General features: G+C 45.1%; 1 protein-coding gene across 4 annotated transcripts in view; it reads right to left on the reverse strand.

Moving 5' to 3' along the window:
• The window catches only part of usp47 (ubiquitin specific peptidase 47), a 217,606-nt gene that overhangs the window by 52,900 nt on the left and 143,158 nt on the right, over window positions 1-21,548 (reverse strand). For 3 of the 4 annotated variants that reach the window (XM_073049942.1, XM_073049939.1, XM_073049941.1), the window contains 2 exons: window positions 7,478-7,597; window positions 3,069-3,867 (listed from right to left, as the gene is read on the reverse strand). In XM_073049942.1, the coding sequence (XP_072906043.1) occupies window positions 3,069-3,867; window positions 7,478-7,597 (919 nt within the window). The remainder of the gene's footprint in view (window positions 1-3,068; window positions 3,868-7,477; window positions 7,598-21,548) is intronic. The other variant, XM_073049940.1, reaches the window with a different exon arrangement.

The following is a 21,548-nucleotide window of genomic DNA, read 5'->3' on the forward strand; positions in this document are numbered from 1 at the left end:
ATCTGTGGAATTCATTGTCACAGACGGCTGTGAAGGTCAAGTCATTTGGTACATTTAAAGCAGAGGTTGACATGTTGATTAGTAAGGACATCAAAGGTTATGGGAAGAAGGCAGGAGAATGGGGTTGAGATCGATAATATATCAGCTATGATGGAATGGAAGAACAGACTTGATTAGCTGAATGGCCTAATTCTGCTCAAATGTCTTATGGTCTTAACTGTGGCAAGTTATTATTGTATCATTTCTTCTGGTAACTTGCTGTACATACACGCGGCCGTTTAAAGAAATTGTTGGTGTCTTAAGTTCACACTAAATTTTCCAATCTCACTTTAAACCTATACCCACTGCATCCTGATTCCCCAACTCTGGGAAAAACACCGAGTGCATTCAATCTATCTATGCTCCTCATGATTTTATACACATCTCTCCATCTCCTATGCTCCAAGGAATAAAGTCCTACCATGTTCAAGCTCTCCTTATAACAGTCACTCAAGTCCTGGCACCATCCTTGTGAATTTTGTCTGCCTCATTTCCAGTTTAGTAACATGGGTGATCAAAACTGAACACAATACTCCATGTGCAGCTTCATCACTGACACCCACCTTCAGGAAGATATCAATAAGATATCAATAAGAGAACACGGAACATTAACAAGGATGTTTCCAGGACTTGAAGACCTGAGTTGTAGGGAAAGGTTAAATCAATTAAGACTTTAGTCCTTAAAGCATAGAAGAATCAGGGGAGATTTTATAGAGGTATACAAAATTGTGAAGAGTTTAGATATGAAGAGAAAGAAGATAGTTAAGAACAATGTTGGGCCCTTGAAGAATGAATTGGGTGAAATTGTTATGGGAAACAGAGAAATGGCTGAAGAATTTAATAAGTACTTTAGATCTGTTTTCACTAAGGAAGACACAAGCAATCTCCCAGATGTATGGATGGGCCAAGGACATAGGGTAACAGAGGAAATGAAACAGATTGACATTAGGTAGGAAACGGTGATGAGTAGACTGATGGGACTGAAGGCTGACAAATCCCCAGGTCCAGATGGTCTGCATCCTAGGGTACTGAAGGAGGTGGCCCCAGAAATTGCAGATGCATTGGTAATCATTTTCCAATGTTCCTTAGATTCAGGATCAGTTCCTGAGGATTGGAGAATGGCTAATGTTATCCCACTTTTTAAGAAAGGAGGGAGGGAGAAAACAGAGAACTATCATCCTGTCAGCCTAATATCAGTAGTGGGGAAGATGCTAGAGTCCATTATTAAACATGAAATAGTGGCATATCCAGATAGCAGTGATAGGATTGGGCCGAGCCAGCATGGATTTACCAAGGGCAAATCACGCTTGACTAATCTATTGGAGTTTTTCGAGGATGTAACCAGGAAGTTAGACAAGGGAGATCCAGTGGATGTAGTGTACCTCGATTTTCAGAAGGCATTTGATAAGGTCTCACATAGGAGATTGGTGGGTAAAATCAGAGCTCATGGCATTGGGGGGAAAATATTGACATGGATAGAAAACCGGTTGGCAGATAGAAAGCAAAGGGTAACGGTGAATGGGTGTTTCTCGGAATGGCAGGTGGTGACTAGTGGGGTGCCACAGGGCTCGGTATTGGGACCACAGCTGTTTACGATTTACATCAATGATTTAGATGAAGGCATTGAGAATAACATCAGCAAGTTTGCTGATGATACTAAGCTGGGTGGCAGTGTGACATGTGATGAAGATGTTAGGAGAATTCAGGGTGACTTGGATAGGCTGAGTGAGTGGGCAGTTACTTGGCAGATGACGTTTAATGTGAATAAGTGTGAGGTTATCCACTTTGGGAGTAAGAACAGGAAGGCAGATTATTATCTGAACGGTGTAGAGTTAGGTAAGGGAGAAATACAAAGAGATCTAGGAGTCCTTGTTCATCAGTCACTGAAGGTGAATGAGCAAGTGCAGCCGGCAGTGAAGAAGGCTAATGGAATGTTGGCCTTTATTACAAAGGGAATTGAGTACAAGAGCAAGGAAATCCTTTTGCATTTGTACAGGGCCCTGGTGAGATCACACCTGGAGTATTGTGTACAGTTTTGGTCTCCAGGGTTAAGGAAGGACATCCTGGCTATAGAGGAAGTGCAGCATAGATTCACGAGGTTAATTCCTGGGATGTCTGGACTGTCTTACGCAGAGAGGTTAGAGAGACTGGGCTTGTACACGCTGGAATTAAGGAGATTGAGAGGGGATCTGATTGAAACATATAAGATTATTAAGGGATTGGACAAGATAGAGGCAGGAAATATGTTCCAGATGCTGGGAAAGTCCAGTACCAGAGGGCATGGTTTGAGAATAAGGGGTAGGTCATTTAGGACAGAGTTAAGGAAAAACTACTTCTTCCAGAGAGTTGTGGGGGTCTGGAATGCACTGCCTCGGAAGGTAGTGGAGGCCAATTCTCTGGATGCTTTCAAGAAGGAGCTAGATAGGTATCTTATGGATAGGGGAATCAAGGGATATGGGGACAAGGCAGGAACCGGGTATTGATAGTAGATGATCAGCCATGATCTCAGAATGGCGGTGCAGGCTCGAAGGGCCAAATGGTCTACTTCTGCACCTATTATCTATAAGGTAAAGGCAAGCAGGTTTTTTTCCACTGAAGTTGGGTGAGTCTACAACCAGAGGTCATAGGCTAAGAGTAAAAGGTGAAAGTTTTAAGAGGAACATGGGGGGAACTTCTTCACTCAGAGGGTCAAGAGAGTGGAACAAGCTGCCAGGAGAAGTGTGGATGCGGGGTTGATTTCACCAATTAAGAGAAGCTTGGATAAGTACATGGATGGGACTAATATGAAGGGCTAGGATCTGGGTGCAGGTCAATGGGACCAAGGAGAATAATAGTTTGGCATAAACTAGACGGGTACAAAGGCTTGCTTCTGTGCTGCTCTGACTCCATGACCAGCACCCACAACATGACCGCTAGTGCATTCACAGTATTTTGTAGTTATATTACTCATTATTTAGCAGATTGGTGATGTTAGAAATATACCCAAGAACAAAAGTCATTTTAATAAGCACTAAACAGAGGCAACATACTTCTCTGTCCATCACCTGATCCATCCTCTGATGTGCACTGTTCTGCTTTGAAGTAAATATTCCGTGCAAGTCCTCTGCCCTTTCCGTTCTCATCGTACTCGCTATCCGTCCCCGAGTCCTCTTCTGCTGTGTCCCATGTTTCCTTCTTCCCTTCACTGGCCTTTGAGCGGCGGCTGTACGTGATGCTGTGGGAGTCCAAGCCATTGGTTAGGGACATGGGGACGGTGTCGGCGTTGCACAGAGTGTCACTACTGTGGCTAGAGCTGAGGATGTCACTGTCCACAGAGCTGGTGCTCCTGTCGTTGTTTACATCGGAGTCCGACCGCTCCTCTGACTGCAATGGTGCCTCAGCATCACAAGAGGGAATCCGGTTCTCCAGTTCTCTGTTGTCCGCAGACACCGACAATTTAAGATGTTGAGATGGGGACTCAATTGTTTCAAAGTCACTGCCTTCGGCACTTCTCGGCCCATCGCCATTCCCTCCCAAACTGCAGGAAGACTGTTGCTGGTGCTGCAACAGTGAAAGGTTTCTCAGTCTCTCTGTGCTCTCCTCCAAAATTGCCTCCACTGGCTTCCTGCGTGCTGAAGACCCCCTTGTAGACTCACAGCTGTCCTCCTGGCTGGCGGGATCCCCTGCTGCTTTCTGATGCAGGTATCTCAGTCCCTGGGAGCCGGGTGACTGCTCTGGTAATGAAACATACAACCGAATGGTGTTGGAGTGCTGGTCCAGCAGATGCCAGAGATGTGATTCAGTGAATGGCACCTGATTATCCTGCGTGTCCGAGCTTTCGACAAATACCTAGAGCACATTAAAACTTGGGTTAACATGGATTGAAATTACTGTTAAAAGATTTAAAGATTAGATTTATTTGTCACACGTACATCAAAAGATATAGTGAAATGCATCATTTGTGTCAACAAACACAACGATGTCCAAGCATGCTGAGGCATCTTGCAGGTGATGCCAATGTCATATGCCCACAATTTACTCACCCAAACCCTTCAGCTTCAGACTGTGGGAGGAGACAAACACCCAGGAGAAACCCATGTGGTCTTGGGGAGAACGTACAAACTCTTTACAGAGAGCAGCAGAAATGAACCTGGTTTGCTAGTGCTGTAAAGTGTTCCGCTAACCTCCGTACCACCGTAGCATACTATTCTACAGTTCACAGAATCAATGCTATCAAAACCTTCTTGCTTATCCAGCACTGTTCTCTGACAAACAAGTGCATCTCCTGAACTTCACGTGTGGCTTAGCGACTAATCAAGGTGGAACTGTTTCTACTGACGGGAGAAGGGGCAACGGTTGGTTACTGGCACCTTAAAGTCAATTGCTTTGGGCAGATGGGCTCATCAGCAATGTTTGGCAGCTCATCTAGGAGAAGAAAAACTCTGATCTCAAATCTCCACTGGTCTTGCAGCTATTCCCGCACATGGGGAAAACTTCAGGAGTAAACCCCGACAAAAAATCCATGGCTGGAGTCCCTAAGGCAGATCTGTGTTGAATTCAATGCTGACCGGCAACTCCTGTGACACCACTGGTGCCAAACTGTATGAGTCTCTGCCATGGAGAGGGGAAGCCTACTGCATGGGCAATAACTTGGTCTCCATATTGTATTGCCCTGGCTTGAATATCACATAGACAGCGAGGGCATACACTCTTCAACAGTTGTAATGCAATCCAGTCCTGGAAGCAGGCAGTCTGGTGAAGTTTAAGAGGCTTTTACAGGTACACATGACTATGATGGAGAGACATGGATGATATATAGGAGGAGGGCATTTAGCATAAATTGGCATCGAGATCAATACAACATCATGGACGAAGTGGCCTGTCCAGTTCTGTACTGTTCAGTGTCCTATCTCAGTGGGGAAACATACAAAAGGTTCAACTATCAAAGTAAATTCATTATCAATTTACATATAGTTGCAAGAAAAAGTTTGTGAACCCTTTGCGATTACCTGATTTTCTGCATTAATTACTCAAAGTGTTGTGTGATCTTCATGTAAGTCACAATAATAGACAAAGACAATCTGCCTAAACTAAAAACACACAATTGGACCTCTTCTCGTCAATACCAAGTACACCATTTAAACAATCACAATCTAGGTTCAAAAAAGTGTGTGAACCTCTGGAGTTGCAGAGGTAAGAGCTGTAATGATTAAAACTGGTATATCATGTTACATTAACATTCATGAAGAATGTAACTGTGCCTTCCATTGGGAACACATTCTTACATTTCTATATACCAACACACAAACAGGCACACAGACCCTCTCTATAGTTCTCACTGAATGCCATTATTAGCTGTACAATAGGAGCAGCACAAGGGAACAAGCAGAGAGAACTGCTCCTCAATAGCCCCAGTGACACAGGGTTCAATCATAATCACTAGAGCCGCTTGAGGGAATCTGTACATGACTGTACGGGCTTCCTTGGGTGCTCTGGTTTCATTCCATGTACCAGAGATCTGGCTCGGTAGGTTATAAGACTGTAAGACATAACAGCAGAATTAGGCCATTCAGGCCATTGAGTCCACTCCACATCATGCTAGATTTATTAACCCCTCAACGCATTGCTCTGCCTTCTCCCTGTAACCTTTGACATGACCTTTGACATCAAGAACCTATTAACCTCCACTTAAAATATATGCAATGACTTGACCTCTATAGCCGTCTTTGCCATGATTCACTACTCTTTGGCTCAAGAAGTTCTTTTGAAATGAATGCTAACATGGCAAAAGAATCGGAGGGGTTTAATGAACATGAGAAAGAGTAAGTTACAGACAAAATAACTGGGGCTTGCACTGAGCCACAGCATCGACAAAATAGGCTGAAGATTCGAGATTGCTTTACGTCATTTCCTGTACACAAGTGTAAAGGAGAACAAAAGAATTGTTGCCCTGGATCTGATGCAGCACCAAAAAAAACACAATAAGATCAAGAACACAATAATAATTAAAACAAAATTAATATAAATATATTCAGATAGCTTATATCCATAGATTGATTGTATGACTCAAGGCACAGAAGTGTCTGTACATAAGGTGACTGACAGGAAATGATAAAGTAGTGGTGGTTGGGAGTGTGGAGGGCTGGGTTAGTGGGTGGAGTTGTTGATCAGCCTCACTGCTTGGGGAAAGGAACTGTTTTGGAGTCTGGTGGTCCTGACGTGGTGCTATGTAGCCTCCACCCTGATGGGAGTGGGACAAACAGTCCATGAGCAGGATGGCTGGGATCCTTCATGATGTTACTAACACTTTTCCAGCCAGTGATGTGTTAGGCAGTTTTGTTTACCTGTTGTACAGCCTTCCTGTGTGCTACAGTGAAATATCTGAATACAAAAATTATAATCCAAATTAAAATATTTTCCTTCTAGCAAAACTGTATTTTATAATTACCTCATTCTACAAGGTTCTGTTAAAGTTGATTTCATACCAGAAGGTTTTAACCCTACTTGCTGCATTGCCATTAACCTGGAGTTACTTCCTCAAGCAGTAAGGCTGATCTGATTCCTTAAGGCTGTTAAAGCTGGGAGAGGTCATGGGGATAAGCTCCCACTACCCATTAAATGCTCCCAATGATCTGCATCTCAAATAGTTTCTGACAACCAAGTCCAGTTCTTGGTCTTCATGTGTAGCTTAGCCACTAAGCTCAGCCAAACCGTTTCAACTGACAGGAGAAGGGGAAAAGGTGGATACTGGCACCTTAAAACCAATCACTTCGGACAGACTGGGCACCTCAGCTGTGGTTGGCAGCTCAACTAGGAGAAGAAAAACTCCGATCTCAAACCTCTGCTGCTTTGCGGCTAAACCCACTCATGACGAAGGCTTTGGGAGTAAACCATGAGATAAAACTTTAAACTGTAGTCCCTAAAACAGTCCTACATTGAGCTCAACACTGACCGGCATCTCCTGCAATATTGCTGGTGCCAAACAGCATCGGTCTCTGCCATTCCTTTGGATCCATCAGTTGTGTGGAGAGGGGAAGCGTGCTACACAGGCAATAGCTTCCTCTCCATATCAAAGCCCCTGGCTTGTGTATCACGCAAGGACGCAACATCCATGATCAAACCTGATAAATGGAGGGCTTCACAGAAGGCTTATCAACCCCTCCACACCACCAACCACCATGACTTTATCATTTCCTGTCAGTCATCTTACGTATAGACACTCCTGTGCTTAGCATCACTTTATGGACATACAATCAATCCATCTATGTATATAAGCTATCTATTTATATGTGTTGTTTTTTTTATTATTGTCTTGTTTATCTTTTGTCGCTGCTGCATCAGCTCTGGAGTTACAATTATTTTGTTCTCCTTTGCACTTGCATACTGGAAATGACATTAAACAATCTTGAATCACATATCTGTAACTGTCCAGCATGGCCGCCTTGTTTCTTTTACTCACCTTATTACTGCGGAAGAATCCTTCAGCCTTCAGGGTCTTGCTGAGTACATGAAGCAGCCGCAGGTCATTGCAACAGCGCTCCAGGACAATGCGCATATGTTCAGCAGACAGTCCTGTCGCCTGTGATTAGAAACAAAAGGCAAATGGACTCCATAAGGCAACTGCTTTTGAAAACCAATCTAAATTTTAAATCCAGGAATATTTTAAAATCTTTACGAAACAGCAGCAAAACCCTGCCACACCCCCATTCTTCAATTCTTCTTTCTACTATTGCTGTGAATCTGAACCAGTATTTGGTTGACACAAGAAACTATAGATGCTGGAATCTGGAACAACACAGAAAAAGCTGGAGAAAAGCAGGGCTGAGGAGTTGTTCAGTTTAAATACAAGTTCAGCCACGTAAATGAGGTCAATAGAGGGGAACAGCTTGGATCTACAGTTGCAAGAAAAAGTTTATGAACCCTTTGCAATTACCTGGTTTTCTGCATTAATTACTCATAAAATGTGGTCTGATCTTCACCTAGATCCCGATAATAGACAAACACAATTTGCCTAAACTAATAACACAAACAATTGTACTTCTCTAATACTGAGTACACTATTTAAATAATCATAATCTAGGTTCAAAAAAGTAGGTGAACCTCTGAGATAATGCCTTCTACAAAAAGCTATTTGGAGTCAGGTGTTCCAATAAATAAGATGAGATTGGAGGTGTGGGTTGTAGAGGTGCCCTGCCCTATATTAAAAATAGACACACAACGTTAGGTTACTGAGAGCCTGCTCTTCTCAAGAAAGATTTATTTACGTGCACCATGCCTCGATCAAAACAGCTTTCAGATGACCTTAAAGAAGAATTATAGCTGGAAAAAGCTACAAAAGCATTTCTAAAGACCTGAGTGCTTATCAAGTCAAGTCACTTTTTATTGTCATTTCGACCATAATTGCTGGTACAGTACACAGTAAAAACGAGACAACATTTTTCAGGACCATGGTGCTACATGAAACAGTACAAAAACTACACTGAACTACGTAAAAACAACACAGAAAAAAACTACACTAGACTACAGACCTACCCAGGACTGCATAAAGTGCACAAAACAGTGCAGGCATTACAATAAATAATAAACAAGGCAATGGCACAGTAGAAGGCAGTAAGCTGGTGTCAGTCCAGGCTCTGGGTATTGAGGAGTCTGATGGCTTAGAGGAAGAAACTGCTACATAGTCTGGTCATGAGAGCCCGAATGCTTCGGTGCCTTTTCCCAGATGGCGGGAGGGAGAAAAGTTTGTATGAGGGGTGCGTGGGGGTCCTTCATAATGCTGTTTGCTTTGTGGATGCAGTGTGTAGTGTAAATGTCTGTAATGGCGGGAAGAGAGACCCCAATGATCTTCTCAGCTGACCTCACTATTTGCTGCAGGGTCTTGCAATCCAAGATGGTGCAATTTCTGAACCAGGCAATGATGTAGCTGCTCAGGATGCTCTCAATACAACCCCTGTAGAACGTGATGAGGATGGGGGGTGGGAGATGGACTTTCCTCAGCCTTCGCAGAAAGTAGAGACACTGCTGGGCTTTCTTTGCAATGGAGCTGGTGTTGAGGGACCAGCTGAGATTCTCCGCCAGGTGAACACCAAGAAATTTAGTGCTCTTAACAATCTCTATCGAGGAGCCTTCGATGTTCAACGGAGAGTGGTCACTCCGTGCCCTCCTGAAGTCAACAACCATCTCTTGTTTTGTTCACATTCAGAGATAGGCTGTTGGCTCTGCACCAGTCCATTAGCCACTGCACCTCCTCTCTGTAAGCTGACTCGTCGTTCTTGCTGATGAGACCCACCACGGTTGTATCATCGGTGAACTTGATGATATGGTTCGAGCTGTGTGTTGCAGCATAGTCATGGGTCAGCAGAGTGAACAGCAGTGGACTGAGCACGCAGCCCTGGGGGGCCCCCGTGCTCAGTGTGATGGTGTTGGAGATGCTGCTCCTGATCCGGACTGACTGAGGTCTCCCAGTCAGGAAGTCTAGGATCCAGTTGCAGAGGAAGGTGTTCAGGCCCAGTTGGCTCAGCTTTCCAATCAGTTTCTGAGGGATGATTGTGTTGAATGCTGAACTGAAGTCTATGAACAGCATTTGAACGTATCTGTCTCTTTTGTCCAGGTGGGTTAGGGCCAGGTGGAGGGTGATGGTAATGGCATTGTCTGTTGAACAGTTGGGATGGTACGCAAACTGCAGGGGGTCCAGTGAGGAGGGCAGCAGGGTCCTGACGTGCCTCATGATGAGCCTCTCGAAACACTACACAGTCCACAGTAAGAGAAATTGTCTACAAATGGAGGAAATTCAGTACTATTGCTACTCTACCTACGAGTGGGGGTCCTGCAAAGATCACACCAAGAAACAGGTGAGAAAGAACCAAAGGGTAACAGCAAAAGACCAAAAGAAACATCGAGAACTTGCAAAAGTCACTTTTCATATGTCCACTATAAGCACTGAACAAAAATGTTGTTCATGGATGGACATCACGAAAGAACCCATTGCTCTAAAAAAAAACTCTGCTGCATGTCTCAAATTTGCAAAAGACCACCTGGATGATCCACAATGCTCTGTGGACAAATTTTTGGCAGAAATGCACATTGCTATGTTTGAAGGAAAAAGGACAATGCACACCAACACCAAAACCTCACCCCAACTGTGAAGCATGGTGGAAGGAGGATCATGGTTTGGGGCTGTTTTGCTGTCTCAGGGCCTAGACAACTTGAGGGAACAATGAATTCAAAATTGTATCACGACATTTTACAGGAGAATGTCAGGGTAGCAGTGAATCACCTGAAGCTTAATAGAATTTGGATGAATTAGGGTTCACTAACTTTTTTCTTGCAACTGTATGTCAAAGAAAGTAGACGGCTTAAACAGCTTCCTGATGGGATGTGGGGTGTACAAAGACCAGGTTCAGAATCAGGTCTAATATCACTGGCATATGTAGTTAAAAGGCATGAATATCAGTATCTCCTTCTGGTAAAAAAAAGCCTCCTATTTGTCTCTTCTGTTCTCAACTCTGGCCCCCTATCTTTCCTCACCTGCTGATCATCTCCTCCTGGTTCCCTTTCCCCTCTTTATCCAAAGGTCCACTCTCCTCTCCCATCAGATTCCTTCCCTTACAGCCTGTTACCTTTCCTACCCACCTGGCTTCACCTATCACCTTCTGGCTATCCTCCTTCCCCTTCCCCACTTTTTTTTAATTTTGGCATCTTCCCCCCCCCCCCCCACCCCTTTCCAGTGTTGAAGATGAGTCTTAGCCTGAAACATTGACTGTTTATTCATCTTCATAGATGCTGCCTGACCTGCTGAGTTCCTCCAGCATTTTGTGTACAATGTTTTGGATTTCAATCATCTGTGGAATTTCTCGTGCTTATGTCGTGAAATTTGTTGTTTTGTGGCAAAAGTACATTGCAATATATAATAACAATAAACTATAAATTAAGTATATATTAATATAAATCAAATAAGTAGTGCAAACAGAGAGAAAAAAATGAGGCAGTGTTGATGGATTCAATGTTCATTCAGAAATCTGATAGCGGAAGGGAAAAAGCCGCTCCTGAATCATTGAGTGTGTGTCTTCAGGCTCCTGTACCTCCTCCCTGATGGTAGCAATGCGAAGGGGGCATGTCCTGGGTGATGGGTGCCCTTAACAGCAGATGCCAACTTTTTGAGGTAGGGTAAGACTGCAGGGTTTCACCAGAAAAATATTGACAATTCCTTTTCCCCTGACAGATGCTGCAGTTCCTCCATCATGTTGTTTCTTGCATTTTATTCGGTCTCTTATTTGATCTTAAGAAATGATTCATTGCGAAGTTTGTTCATTTTGACTGTGCTGACATCACAAGGCTCACATGCTGCTGTGACCTTTTATTCAAGCATTTGTTATCAAATAATCCAACTATTCCCAATTCTGTCTCTGCTGGGTTCCTTTATTCCACACCTACTATCACGTTTGGATAACCCAGTCCTCTCCAACATCCCAACTGTATCAGATCCATTCAGCGGCAGCTGTGATGTTTCATTCAAGCAAAACCTAAATTTACCAGAATCAGAATCAGGTTTATTATCAATGATGCACTTGGAGGGCACTTGATTCGGTACAGCCGTACAGCGGCCTGCTAATACAAATATCTAACTGGCCAATCGTGTGGCTTCAACTCAATGCATAATAGCATGTGGACATGGCCAAGAAATTCAGTTGTTGTTAGACCAAATGTCAAATGTGATCTAAGTGACTTTGACCATCGAGTGGTGCCAGACAGGGTGGTTTGAGTATCTCAGAAACTGCTGATCTCCTGGGATTTTCACATACACCAGTCCCTTGACCCTACTGAGACAGATGTAAAAAAAAAACATCCAGTGAGCAGCAGTTCTGTGGGTGAAAACACCTTGTAAATGAGAGACGTCAGAGGTGAATGGCCAGACTGGTTCAAGGTGACAGTAACTCAGATAACCACACGTTACAACAGTGCAGTGCAGAGGAGCAAAACACATCAAACCTTGAAGTGAATGGGCTGCAGCAGCAATAGTCCACATGTTATACATTAGAAAGTGGCCACCGAGTACATGTCATAAAATTTCTTTTGGGGCAGATGTGAGACAAAAAACTAATACAAGTTACAAATTTGCATGATATTTGCATTTGCAGTTTGGTGTCTTCTGGACTCTAGTTGATCTTTCACTCCAAGTGGCCAAATCAGCAGTGGGAGCAGCGCAGAGAGGAGTAATAAAAGTACATAGGGGACAAGCGGAGCGGCCATTATTTGGAGAGCTTTGCGGGTATTTGGCGTCATTCCACCAGCACAATCAGCGGTGGGAGCAGCACATGGTGAGGGAGTTTCTCATAGGTCAGTGGGAGCAGCGCAGAGAGGAGTAATAAAAGTACAGAATGGACAAGCGGAACGGCCATTGTTGGGAGTGGGCCAGTGGTTAGAGTGGGAGGGTCAGGCTTTGGCTTGGCTCTGGGTAAGTTGTCCAGGTAAGTTTCTATAAAGTTTCCCCTTTTTCTTACTGGGTCAGGGTATTTAGTGGTTTAAATGGCTGTTGTGTGTTCTTCTTAATGGGTGTCAGAGTCCCAGAAGACCCAGACTCTCCTGGGGAACTACATCTGCATGGTGTATCCAGCTGCAGCTCCCTTGAGGACCATGTTAGGGATCTGGAGCAGCAGCTGGATGACCTTCAGCCTGTATGGGAGAGTGAGGAGATCATCAATCGGAGTTACAGGGAAGTAGTCACCCCTAAGTTGCAGGAAGCAGGTAGCTGGGTGACTATCAGGAGAAGAAATGGGAAGGCAAATAGGTAGTTAGAGCAAAGCTCCTCTGTGGCCATTCCTCTCAATAATAAGTATATCACTTTGGATACTATTGTGGGGGTTGATCTCCCAGGGGAATGTCACAGAGACCAGGTTATTGGCACTGAGCACAGGTCTGCAGTGCAGAAGGGAAAGAGGGAGAAGAAGGGAGCAGTAATTAATAGTCTTATTAGTCAGAGGAACATACAGGAGATTCTGTTGACATGAACGGGACACTCAGATAGCATTCAAATCACAAACAAGCGAAAATCTGCCAATGCTGGAAATCTGAGCAACGCACTCAAAATGCTGGAGAAACTCAGCAGGCCAGGCAGCATCTATGGAAAAAAGTACAGTTGACGTTTCAGGCCAAAACCCTTCAGCAGGACTGGAGAAAAAAAAGCTGAGGAGAAGATATGAAAGGTGGGGAGGGGAGAGAGAAACACCAGGCGATAGGTGAAACTTGAGAGGAGGAGAGTGAAGCAATAAGCTAGGAAGTTGATTGGAAGAAAGAAAGGGGGGAGGTGGAGCACCAGAGGGAAGTGATAGGTGGACAAGGAGTTAACATGAGGGACAAGGAGATGGGAAATGGTGAGGGTAGGGGGGAGGTGGGTGGAAGTTTGAGAAATCGATGTTCCTGCCATCAGGTTGGAGGCTTCCTCCAAGGTGTTGTTCCTCCAACCTGAGTGTGGCCTCATCTTGACAGAGGAGTTCCTCCAGCATTTTGTGTGTATCACTCAGATAGTATGCTGCTTCCAAAGTGTCAGCGTCAGGGACATCTCGGATCACATCCACAGCATTTTGGAGAGGGAGGGAGAGCAGCCAGATGTCTTGATACATATTGATACCAATGGCATAGGAAGGAAAAGCAATAAGGTCCTGAAGAGAAAATTTAGAGAGCTAGACAGAAAGCTGAGAAGCAGGACCTCCAGGGTAGTAATTTCTGGACTGTTACCTGTACCACACACCAGTGAGGGTAGAAACAAGATAATTTGGCAAATAAGTGCATGGCTGACAAGCTGGTGCAGGGGGCAGGGCTTCAGGTTCTTGGATCATAGGGATTTCTTCTGAGGGAGGTATGACCTGAAAAAAAGGGGCGGGCTGTACCTGACCCAAGGTGGGGGAGCTAATATTCTCACAGGCAGGTATGTTAGAGCTGTTTAGGAGGGTTTAAACTAATCTGCCAGGAGTATGGGAACCGGAGTGAAGGGACTCAGGATAGGATGGATGGTAGAAAAACAAAGATAGTATGCAGTCAGACTGTCAGAAAGGGCAGGCAGGTGATAGGACATAATTGCAGCCAGCAGGGTGAGTATCAGTGCATTAGGGATGCAGAATCAAAAAGGGTAGCAAATACAGTACTCAAAGTGTTATATCTCAATGCATGGAATATACAAAATAAGGTGAATGATCTTGCATCTTTACAGATTGTCAGATATGAAGTTGGGGCCATTACTGAATCATAGCTAAAGGATGGTTGTAGATGGAAGCTGAATGTCCAAGGTGTATTGGAGGGACAGGAAGGGAGGCAGAGAGGGTGGCATGGCTCTGCTGGTAAAAATGGCATCAAATCATTAGAAAGATGTGATATAGAATCGGAAGATGTTGAACCCTTTTGGGTTGAGTTAAGAAACTGCAAGGGTAAAAGGACACTCAAGTCATTTACATACAGGCCTCCAAATAGTAGCTGGGATATGGACTACAGATTACAACAGGAAATAGAAAAGATGTGTCAAAAGCGCAATGCAATGATAATCATGGGAGAATTTAACATGTAAGGAGATTGGAAAAATCAGGTTAGTAATGGATCTTAAGAGGGAATTTACTGAATGCCTAAGAAATGGCTTTTTAGAGCAGCTTGTCGATGAGCTGTAATGGATTGGGTGCAATGTAATGAACTGGAGGCAGTTAGGGAACTTAAGGTAAAGGAACACTTAGAAAGCAGTGATCCCAATATGATTGAGTTCAACTTGAAATCTGATAGGGAGAAAGCAAAGTCTGATGTAGCAGTATTTCAGTGGAGTAAAGGAAATTACTATGGGATGACAGAACTGGCCAAAGTAAGTTGGAAGGAGATACAGGCAGTGATGACAACAGAGCAGCAATGGCGTGAGTTTCTGGGAAAAATGAGGAAGGTGCTGGATAAATGTAGTCGGCCCTCCTTATCAGCGGGAGATTTGCTCCGAGAACCCCCCGCGGATACCAAAAAACGTGGATGCTCAAGTGGGTGGACTTTAGGACCTGGCGGAGCTCCGGACCTTATTTAACCTGTCTCAGTGCAGTGGACTTTAGGACCCAGTGGAGCTCAGGACCCGCCGCCCACAGTGTTTCTGTTCCGGAAAACGATCACGATTCAAAATAAAGTGGAAATAATAAAGCGTTCGGAAAGAGGTGAAACGCCATCGGTCATCGGAAAAGCGTTAGGCTACAGTTGGTCAATGATCGGAACAATTTTAAAGGATAAAGTGAGAATAATGGAGCATGTGAAGACCCTGCCCCAATGAAAGCTACAGTTATTACTAAGCAATGCAGTGGTTTAGTTATTGAAATACATACATTTTAAGAGTTTTATATGCACAGAAAGGTAAAATATATACTATATCCTAAGACAAACGTTTCACTAACTGATGCTAAATAATACCGAATATACCTGTTCCGACTTAGAGAACTTCACGGTTTTTTGATTCCCGATCAATGGTAACCTATGCACACCCCCCCCCCGTATACTTTAAGTCATCTCTAGATTACTTATAATACTTAATACAATGTAAATGCTATGTAAATAATTGTTATACTGTATTGTTTAGAAAATAATGACAAGAAAAAAATTCTGTACATGCTCAAACAAGTGCTGGAGAGAGAACTTCCGGGTTTTCTCGATCTGCAGTTGGTTGAGTCCATGTACGTGGAACCTGCGGATAAGGAGGGCCAACTGTATTCCAAAATCAAAGAAATACTCAAATGGCAAAATAGTATAACTGCGGGAAAAGGGCTTAGAACAAAGCAAAAATCAGCGGGAAGATAGAGGATTGTAAAGCTTTTAAAAACCTACAGAAAGCAACTGAAAGAAGCATTCGGAGAGAAAAGATGAAATATGAAAGCAAGCTAGCAAACAATGTCAAGGTGGACTGAAATAGCTTTAAGTATATAAAAAATAAAAGAGAGATGAGAGTGGTTATAGGACAGCTAGAAAATGAGGCAGGAGAAATAATAACAGGGGGCAAGGAAATGGCAGATGAACTAAATGAGTATTTTGCATCAGTCTTCACTGTGGAAGACACTAGCAATGTGCCAGGTATTGAAGGGTGCGAGGGAAGAGAAGTGAGTGCAGTAACTATTACAAGGGAGAAGGTGCTCAAAAAGCTGAAAGACCCAAGGGTATATAAGTCACCCAGACCAGATGAGCTGTACCCTAGGGTTCTGAAAGAGGTAGCAGTAGAGATTGTGGAGGTATTGATAATGATCTTTCAAGAATCACTGGACTCTGGCACTGTTCTGAAGGACTGGAAAATTCCAAATGTCAAACAAGAGAAAATTTGCAGATGCTGGAAATCCAAACAACACACACAAAATGCTGGAGGAACTCAGCAGGCCAGGCAGCATCTATGGAAAAAAGTACAGTCGACGTTTTGGGCCGAAGCCCTTTGGCAGGACTGGAGAAAAAAAGCTGAGGAGTTGATTTAAAAGGTGGGTGGAGGGGAGAAAGAAACACCAGACGATAGGTGAAACATGGAGGGGGAGAGATGAAGCAAAGCACTAGGAAGTTGATTGGGGAAAGAGACAGAAGGCCATGGAAGAAAGGGGAGGGGGGGGGAAGAGGAGCACCAGAGGGAAGCAATAGGCAGGCAAGGAGATAACAAGAGAGAGGGGCAAGGGGATGGGAAATGGTGAAGGGTGGGGTAGGAAGCATCACTGGATGTTCTTTCATCAGGTTGGAGGCTACCCAAATGGAATATAAGGTGTTGTTCCTCCAACCTAAGTGTGGCCTTAGGTTCACGACAGTGGAGGCCATGGAATGGGAATGGGAAGTGGAATTAAAATGGGTGGCCACTGGGAGATCCCGCTTGTTCTAGCAGACGGAGCGTAGATGCTCGGCAAACCAATCTCACCAACATACAAGAGCACCGAACAGAGACCCAACAGGTGAAGTGTCGCCTCACCTGGAAGAACTGTTTGGGGCCCTGAATGGTAGTGAGGGAGGTGGTGTAGGGGTAGGTGAAGCACTTGTTCCACTTGCAAGGATAAGTGCCAGGAGGGAGATCAGAGGGGAGAGATGAATGGACAAAAAAGTCACGTGGGGAGTGATCCCTGCGGAAAGCAGAAACTGGTGGGGGGGGGGGGGGGGAGGGAAAGATATGTTTCGTGGTGGGAACCAGTTGGAGATGGAAGTTTCAGAGAATTATGTGGTGGACGTGGAGGCTGGTGGGGTGGTAGGTGAAGACGAGGAATCTCCAAATCCCAAATGTCACTCCACTCTTTAAGAAAGGAGAGAGGCAGCAGAAAGGAAATTTAGACCAGTTAGCCTGATCTCAGTGGTTGGGAAGATATTGGGAGTCAAATGTTAAGGATGAGCTTACGGAATACTTGGTGGCACAGGACAAGATAGGAGAAAGTCAGCATGGTTTCCTTAAGGGAAAATCTTGCCTGATGAACCTGTTGGAATTCTTTGAGATTACAGATAGGATAGATAAAGGGGATGCAGTGGATTTTGTCTATTTGGATTTTCAAAAGGCCTTTGATAAGGTGCCACATGAGGCTCCTTACCAAGATTACAGCCCATCGTATTATAGGATAGTTACTGGTATGGTTAGACCATTGTTGATTGATAGGAGGCAGCGAGTGGGAATAAAATAATCCTTTTCTGGGTTGGCTGCCAGTGACTAGTGATGTTCCACAGAGGTTGGTGTTGGGATCACCTCTTTTTTATGCTGTATATCAATGATTTGGATGATGAAATAGATGGTTTTGTAGCCAAGTTTGCAGATGATACAAAGATTGGTGGAAGGGCAGGTAGTGTTGAGGGAACAGGAAGGCTGCAGAAAGACTTGGACAGATTAGGAGAATGGGCAATAAAGTGGCAAATGAAATACAGTGTTGGAAAATGTATGGTCATGCACTTTGACAGAAGAAATAAATGTGCAGATGATTTTCTAAACGGGGAGAAAATCCAAAAATCTGAAATGCAAAGAGACTTGGAAGTCATTGTGCAGAACACCCTAAAGGTTAACTTGCAGGTTGAGTCAATGGAGAGGGAAGCAACTGCAATGTTGGCATTCATTTCAAGAGGTCTAGAATACACGAACAGAGATACGATGCTATGGCTTTATACAGCATTGATGAGGTCTCACCTTCAGAATTGTGAACAGTTTTGGGCTCCTTATTTTAAAAAGTTGTGCTGGCAGGGTTCAGAGGGGGTTCACAAGGATGATTCCGGGAATGAAAGAGTTGTCATATAAGGAACATTTGATGGCTGTGGACCTGTACTCGCTGGAATTCAGAAGGATGAGGGGGTATCTCATTGAAATCTTTCGAATGTTGAAAGGCCTAGACAGTGGAAAGGATGTTCCTCATGGAGAGGGGGTCTAGGACAAAAGAATGAGATGGGCACCTCATCCCACCTGCTACTTGTAAAAGCGCCATTCTCTTTTCTCAATTTCTCCATCTTCACCGCATCTGCTTTCAGGATGAGGCCTTTCAACCTGGAACAATGAGATGTCTTCCTTTTCCAAAGAAAGGGGTTTCTCTTCCTCCACTACTGACGCTGCCCTCAACCGCATCTCTTCCATTTCACACACATCTGCTCTTACCCCATCTTCCCACCACCCTACCAGGGATAGGGTTCCTCTTATCCTCACCTACCATCCTACCAGCCTCCGTGTCTGCCACCTCCAACGGGATCCCACCACCAAACACATCTTTCCCTCCTCCCCCCTACTTTCTGCAGGGATCACTCACTTGTCCATTCATCCCTCATCCTTCTCCTGGCACTTGTCCTTGCAAGTGGAACAAGTGCTACACCTGCCCCTACATCTCCTCTGAACATCCTCTACATAGCACCATCCAGAGACAGAGAAGCAGTTTCAGCGACAGGTTACTATCGATGCAATGCTCCTCAGACAGGATGAAGAGGTCAATACTCCCCAATGCCATTAGGCTTTACAATTCAACCGCCAGGACTTAAGAACTTTTTAAAAGCTATTATGAATGCTTTTTGAGATAGTGATTTAGATGCATATCATATTTTTTACTGAGTTAAGTATTGTATGTAATTAGTTTTGCTACAACAAGTGTATGGGACATTGGAAAAAAAGTTGAATTTCCCCATGGGGATGAATAAAGTATCTATCTATCTATCTATCATTACCATTCAGGGCCCTAAACAGTCCCTCCAGATGAGGTAACACTTCACCCGTGAGCCTGTTGAGGTTATTTACTGGTTTCGGAGCTCGCAGTGTGGCCTCCTGTGTATCGGTGAGACCCGACACAGATTGGGAGACTGCTTCACCAAGCATCTATGCTCCAACCGCCAGAACAAACGGGATATCCCAGTTGCTACCCATTTTGATTCCATTTTCCATTCTCATTCTGACATTTTCATCCATAGCCTCCTCCACTGTCGTGATGAGGCCACACTCAGGTTGGAGGAACAACGCCTTATACTCTGCCTGGGCAGCCTCCAACCTATGGCACGAACAGTAATTCCTCAAACTTGCGGAAATGCCCCCCACCACCCCACCCTTACCACTTCCCATCCTCTTTTTCCTCTCTCACCTTATCTCCTTGCCTGCCCATCACCTCCCTCTGGTGCTCCTCCCTGCTTTTTCCTTCTTCCATGGCCTTCTGTTTCTTTCACTGATGAACTTCCCAATTCTTATCACCTGGTGTTTCTCTCTCCCCCTCCCCACCTTTTAAATCTACTCCCCAGCCTTTTCTCTTCAGTTGTTCTCCAGGGTTTCAGGCCGAAACATCAACTATACTTTTTACCAAAGATGTTGCCTGGCCTGCTGAGTTTCTCCAGCATTTTGTGCCTGTTACTTGGATTTCCTGCATCGACAGATTCCCTCGATTGTAATGCAGTTGGTTGACTTCACACCTATCAGAAAGCCTAGAGCTCCACTGTGTGGACACAGCACGTAGTACAAGATTACTATAATTCAAGGTATTGAGTAAGGAGTTTGGATGTTATGTTGAAATTGTGTCAGAGGTTGTTGAGGTCTAATTTGGAGTATTATATGCAGTTTTAGTTGCTTATTCACAGGAAAGATGTAAATAAGATTCAAAGAGTGCAGAGGAAATGTTGCTGGGACTTGAGCTAAGTTATAAGGATATTGTGGCGACCCACTTTCTGCGCAGGCGAAGCGGCTCACAAATAGCCAGCGCATGGGGGGAGACTTTGGTAATGCACCTCTGACGTCATTTCCGCCCGGAGAGGGCGGGCACTAGGGGTTAAATGCTAGTGCCGCGAAGTTTGAATAAACTAGTCTCGAAACAACTTACCGACTGCGTGTCATTATTTCAGCGCTGTGTGTAGCACATCGCTACATTGGTGACCCCAACAGTCCGAACGGGATTTGGACCAAAGATGACCGACTCTTCATCTGTTCACGCAGTTTCGCTAAAACTGCTGACTTTCTGGACGCTGCGACCACACGTGTGGTTTAGCCAAGCAGAAGCCCAGTTCCAGATTCGGCAGATATCCTCTGATTCCACACATTACTACCACGTGGTGAGCGCCCTTGACCAGGAGACGGCCGCCCAGGTTGCGGATTTCATACAGTCGCCCCCAGAAGAAGGCAAATATGAAGCATTCAAAGCGCTGCTCATTGGGACCTTTGGCCTCTCACGGCGTGAGCTGGGTGCCCACCTGCTTCACCTGGACGGTTTGGGAGACAGACTGCCGTCAGCATTGATGAACGAGATGCTGGCCTTGGCTGATGGACACAAGCCCTGCCTCATGTTCGAGCACGTTCTTAGAGCAACTGTCCGAGGACATACATCTGCTGCTGGCCGACGCAGATTTCAGTGACCCCCCGGAAGGTGGCGGCCTGGGCAGACGTGCTGTGGAAAGCCAAGAGGGAGAGCGTGGTGTCCATCGGTCAGATTACCAGGCCACGCGCCCAACAGCGGACCAGACCAGGCCTGGCAGGGGGGCGCACACAACACAGAGGCAGGAGTGAGGAGGCCAGTGAACAGTGGTGTTTCTACCACCAGCGGTGGGGCACAAAAGCCCACCATTGTCGCCCGCCCTGCAAGGGCCAGGGCCAGCTGCCGCTAATGACTATGGCGGCTGGCCACCAAGACAGCCTCTTGGACGTCTGGGACAAACAGTCAGGACGCCGCTTCTTGGTCGACACCAGAGTGGAAATCAGCGTCTTGCTCCCGACGGGGTATGACACCTGCAACAGGAAGCCAGGACCCACCCTGAGGGCCGCAAACGGCAGCTTGATACGGACCTACGGCACCTGCACAGTGCAGCTGCAGTTCGGCGCCAGCCGGTTCACATGGGACTTCATACTGGCCGCCGTGGCCCAACCACTCCTGGGGGCAGACTTCTTGCGAGCTCACAGCCTGCTGGTCAACTTGCAAGGGAAAAGACTGGTACATGCCGACACTTTCCAGATGTTCTCCCTGGGTGAAGCCAAGTTGTCGGCCCCACACCTGGACTCCATCACGCTGTCGGACAACAAATTCACCAGAATCCTGGCGGACTTTCCATCGATTCTGGCACCGCAGTTCACGGCAGCCATGCCC

The sequence above is a fragment of the Hemitrygon akajei genome, chromosome 6, assembly GCF_048418815.1.
Source record: "Hemitrygon akajei chromosome 6, sHemAka1.3, whole genome shotgun sequence".
In the NCBI taxonomy this organism is placed as follows: Eukaryota; Metazoa; Chordata; class Chondrichthyes; order Myliobatiformes; family Dasyatidae; genus Hemitrygon; species Hemitrygon akajei.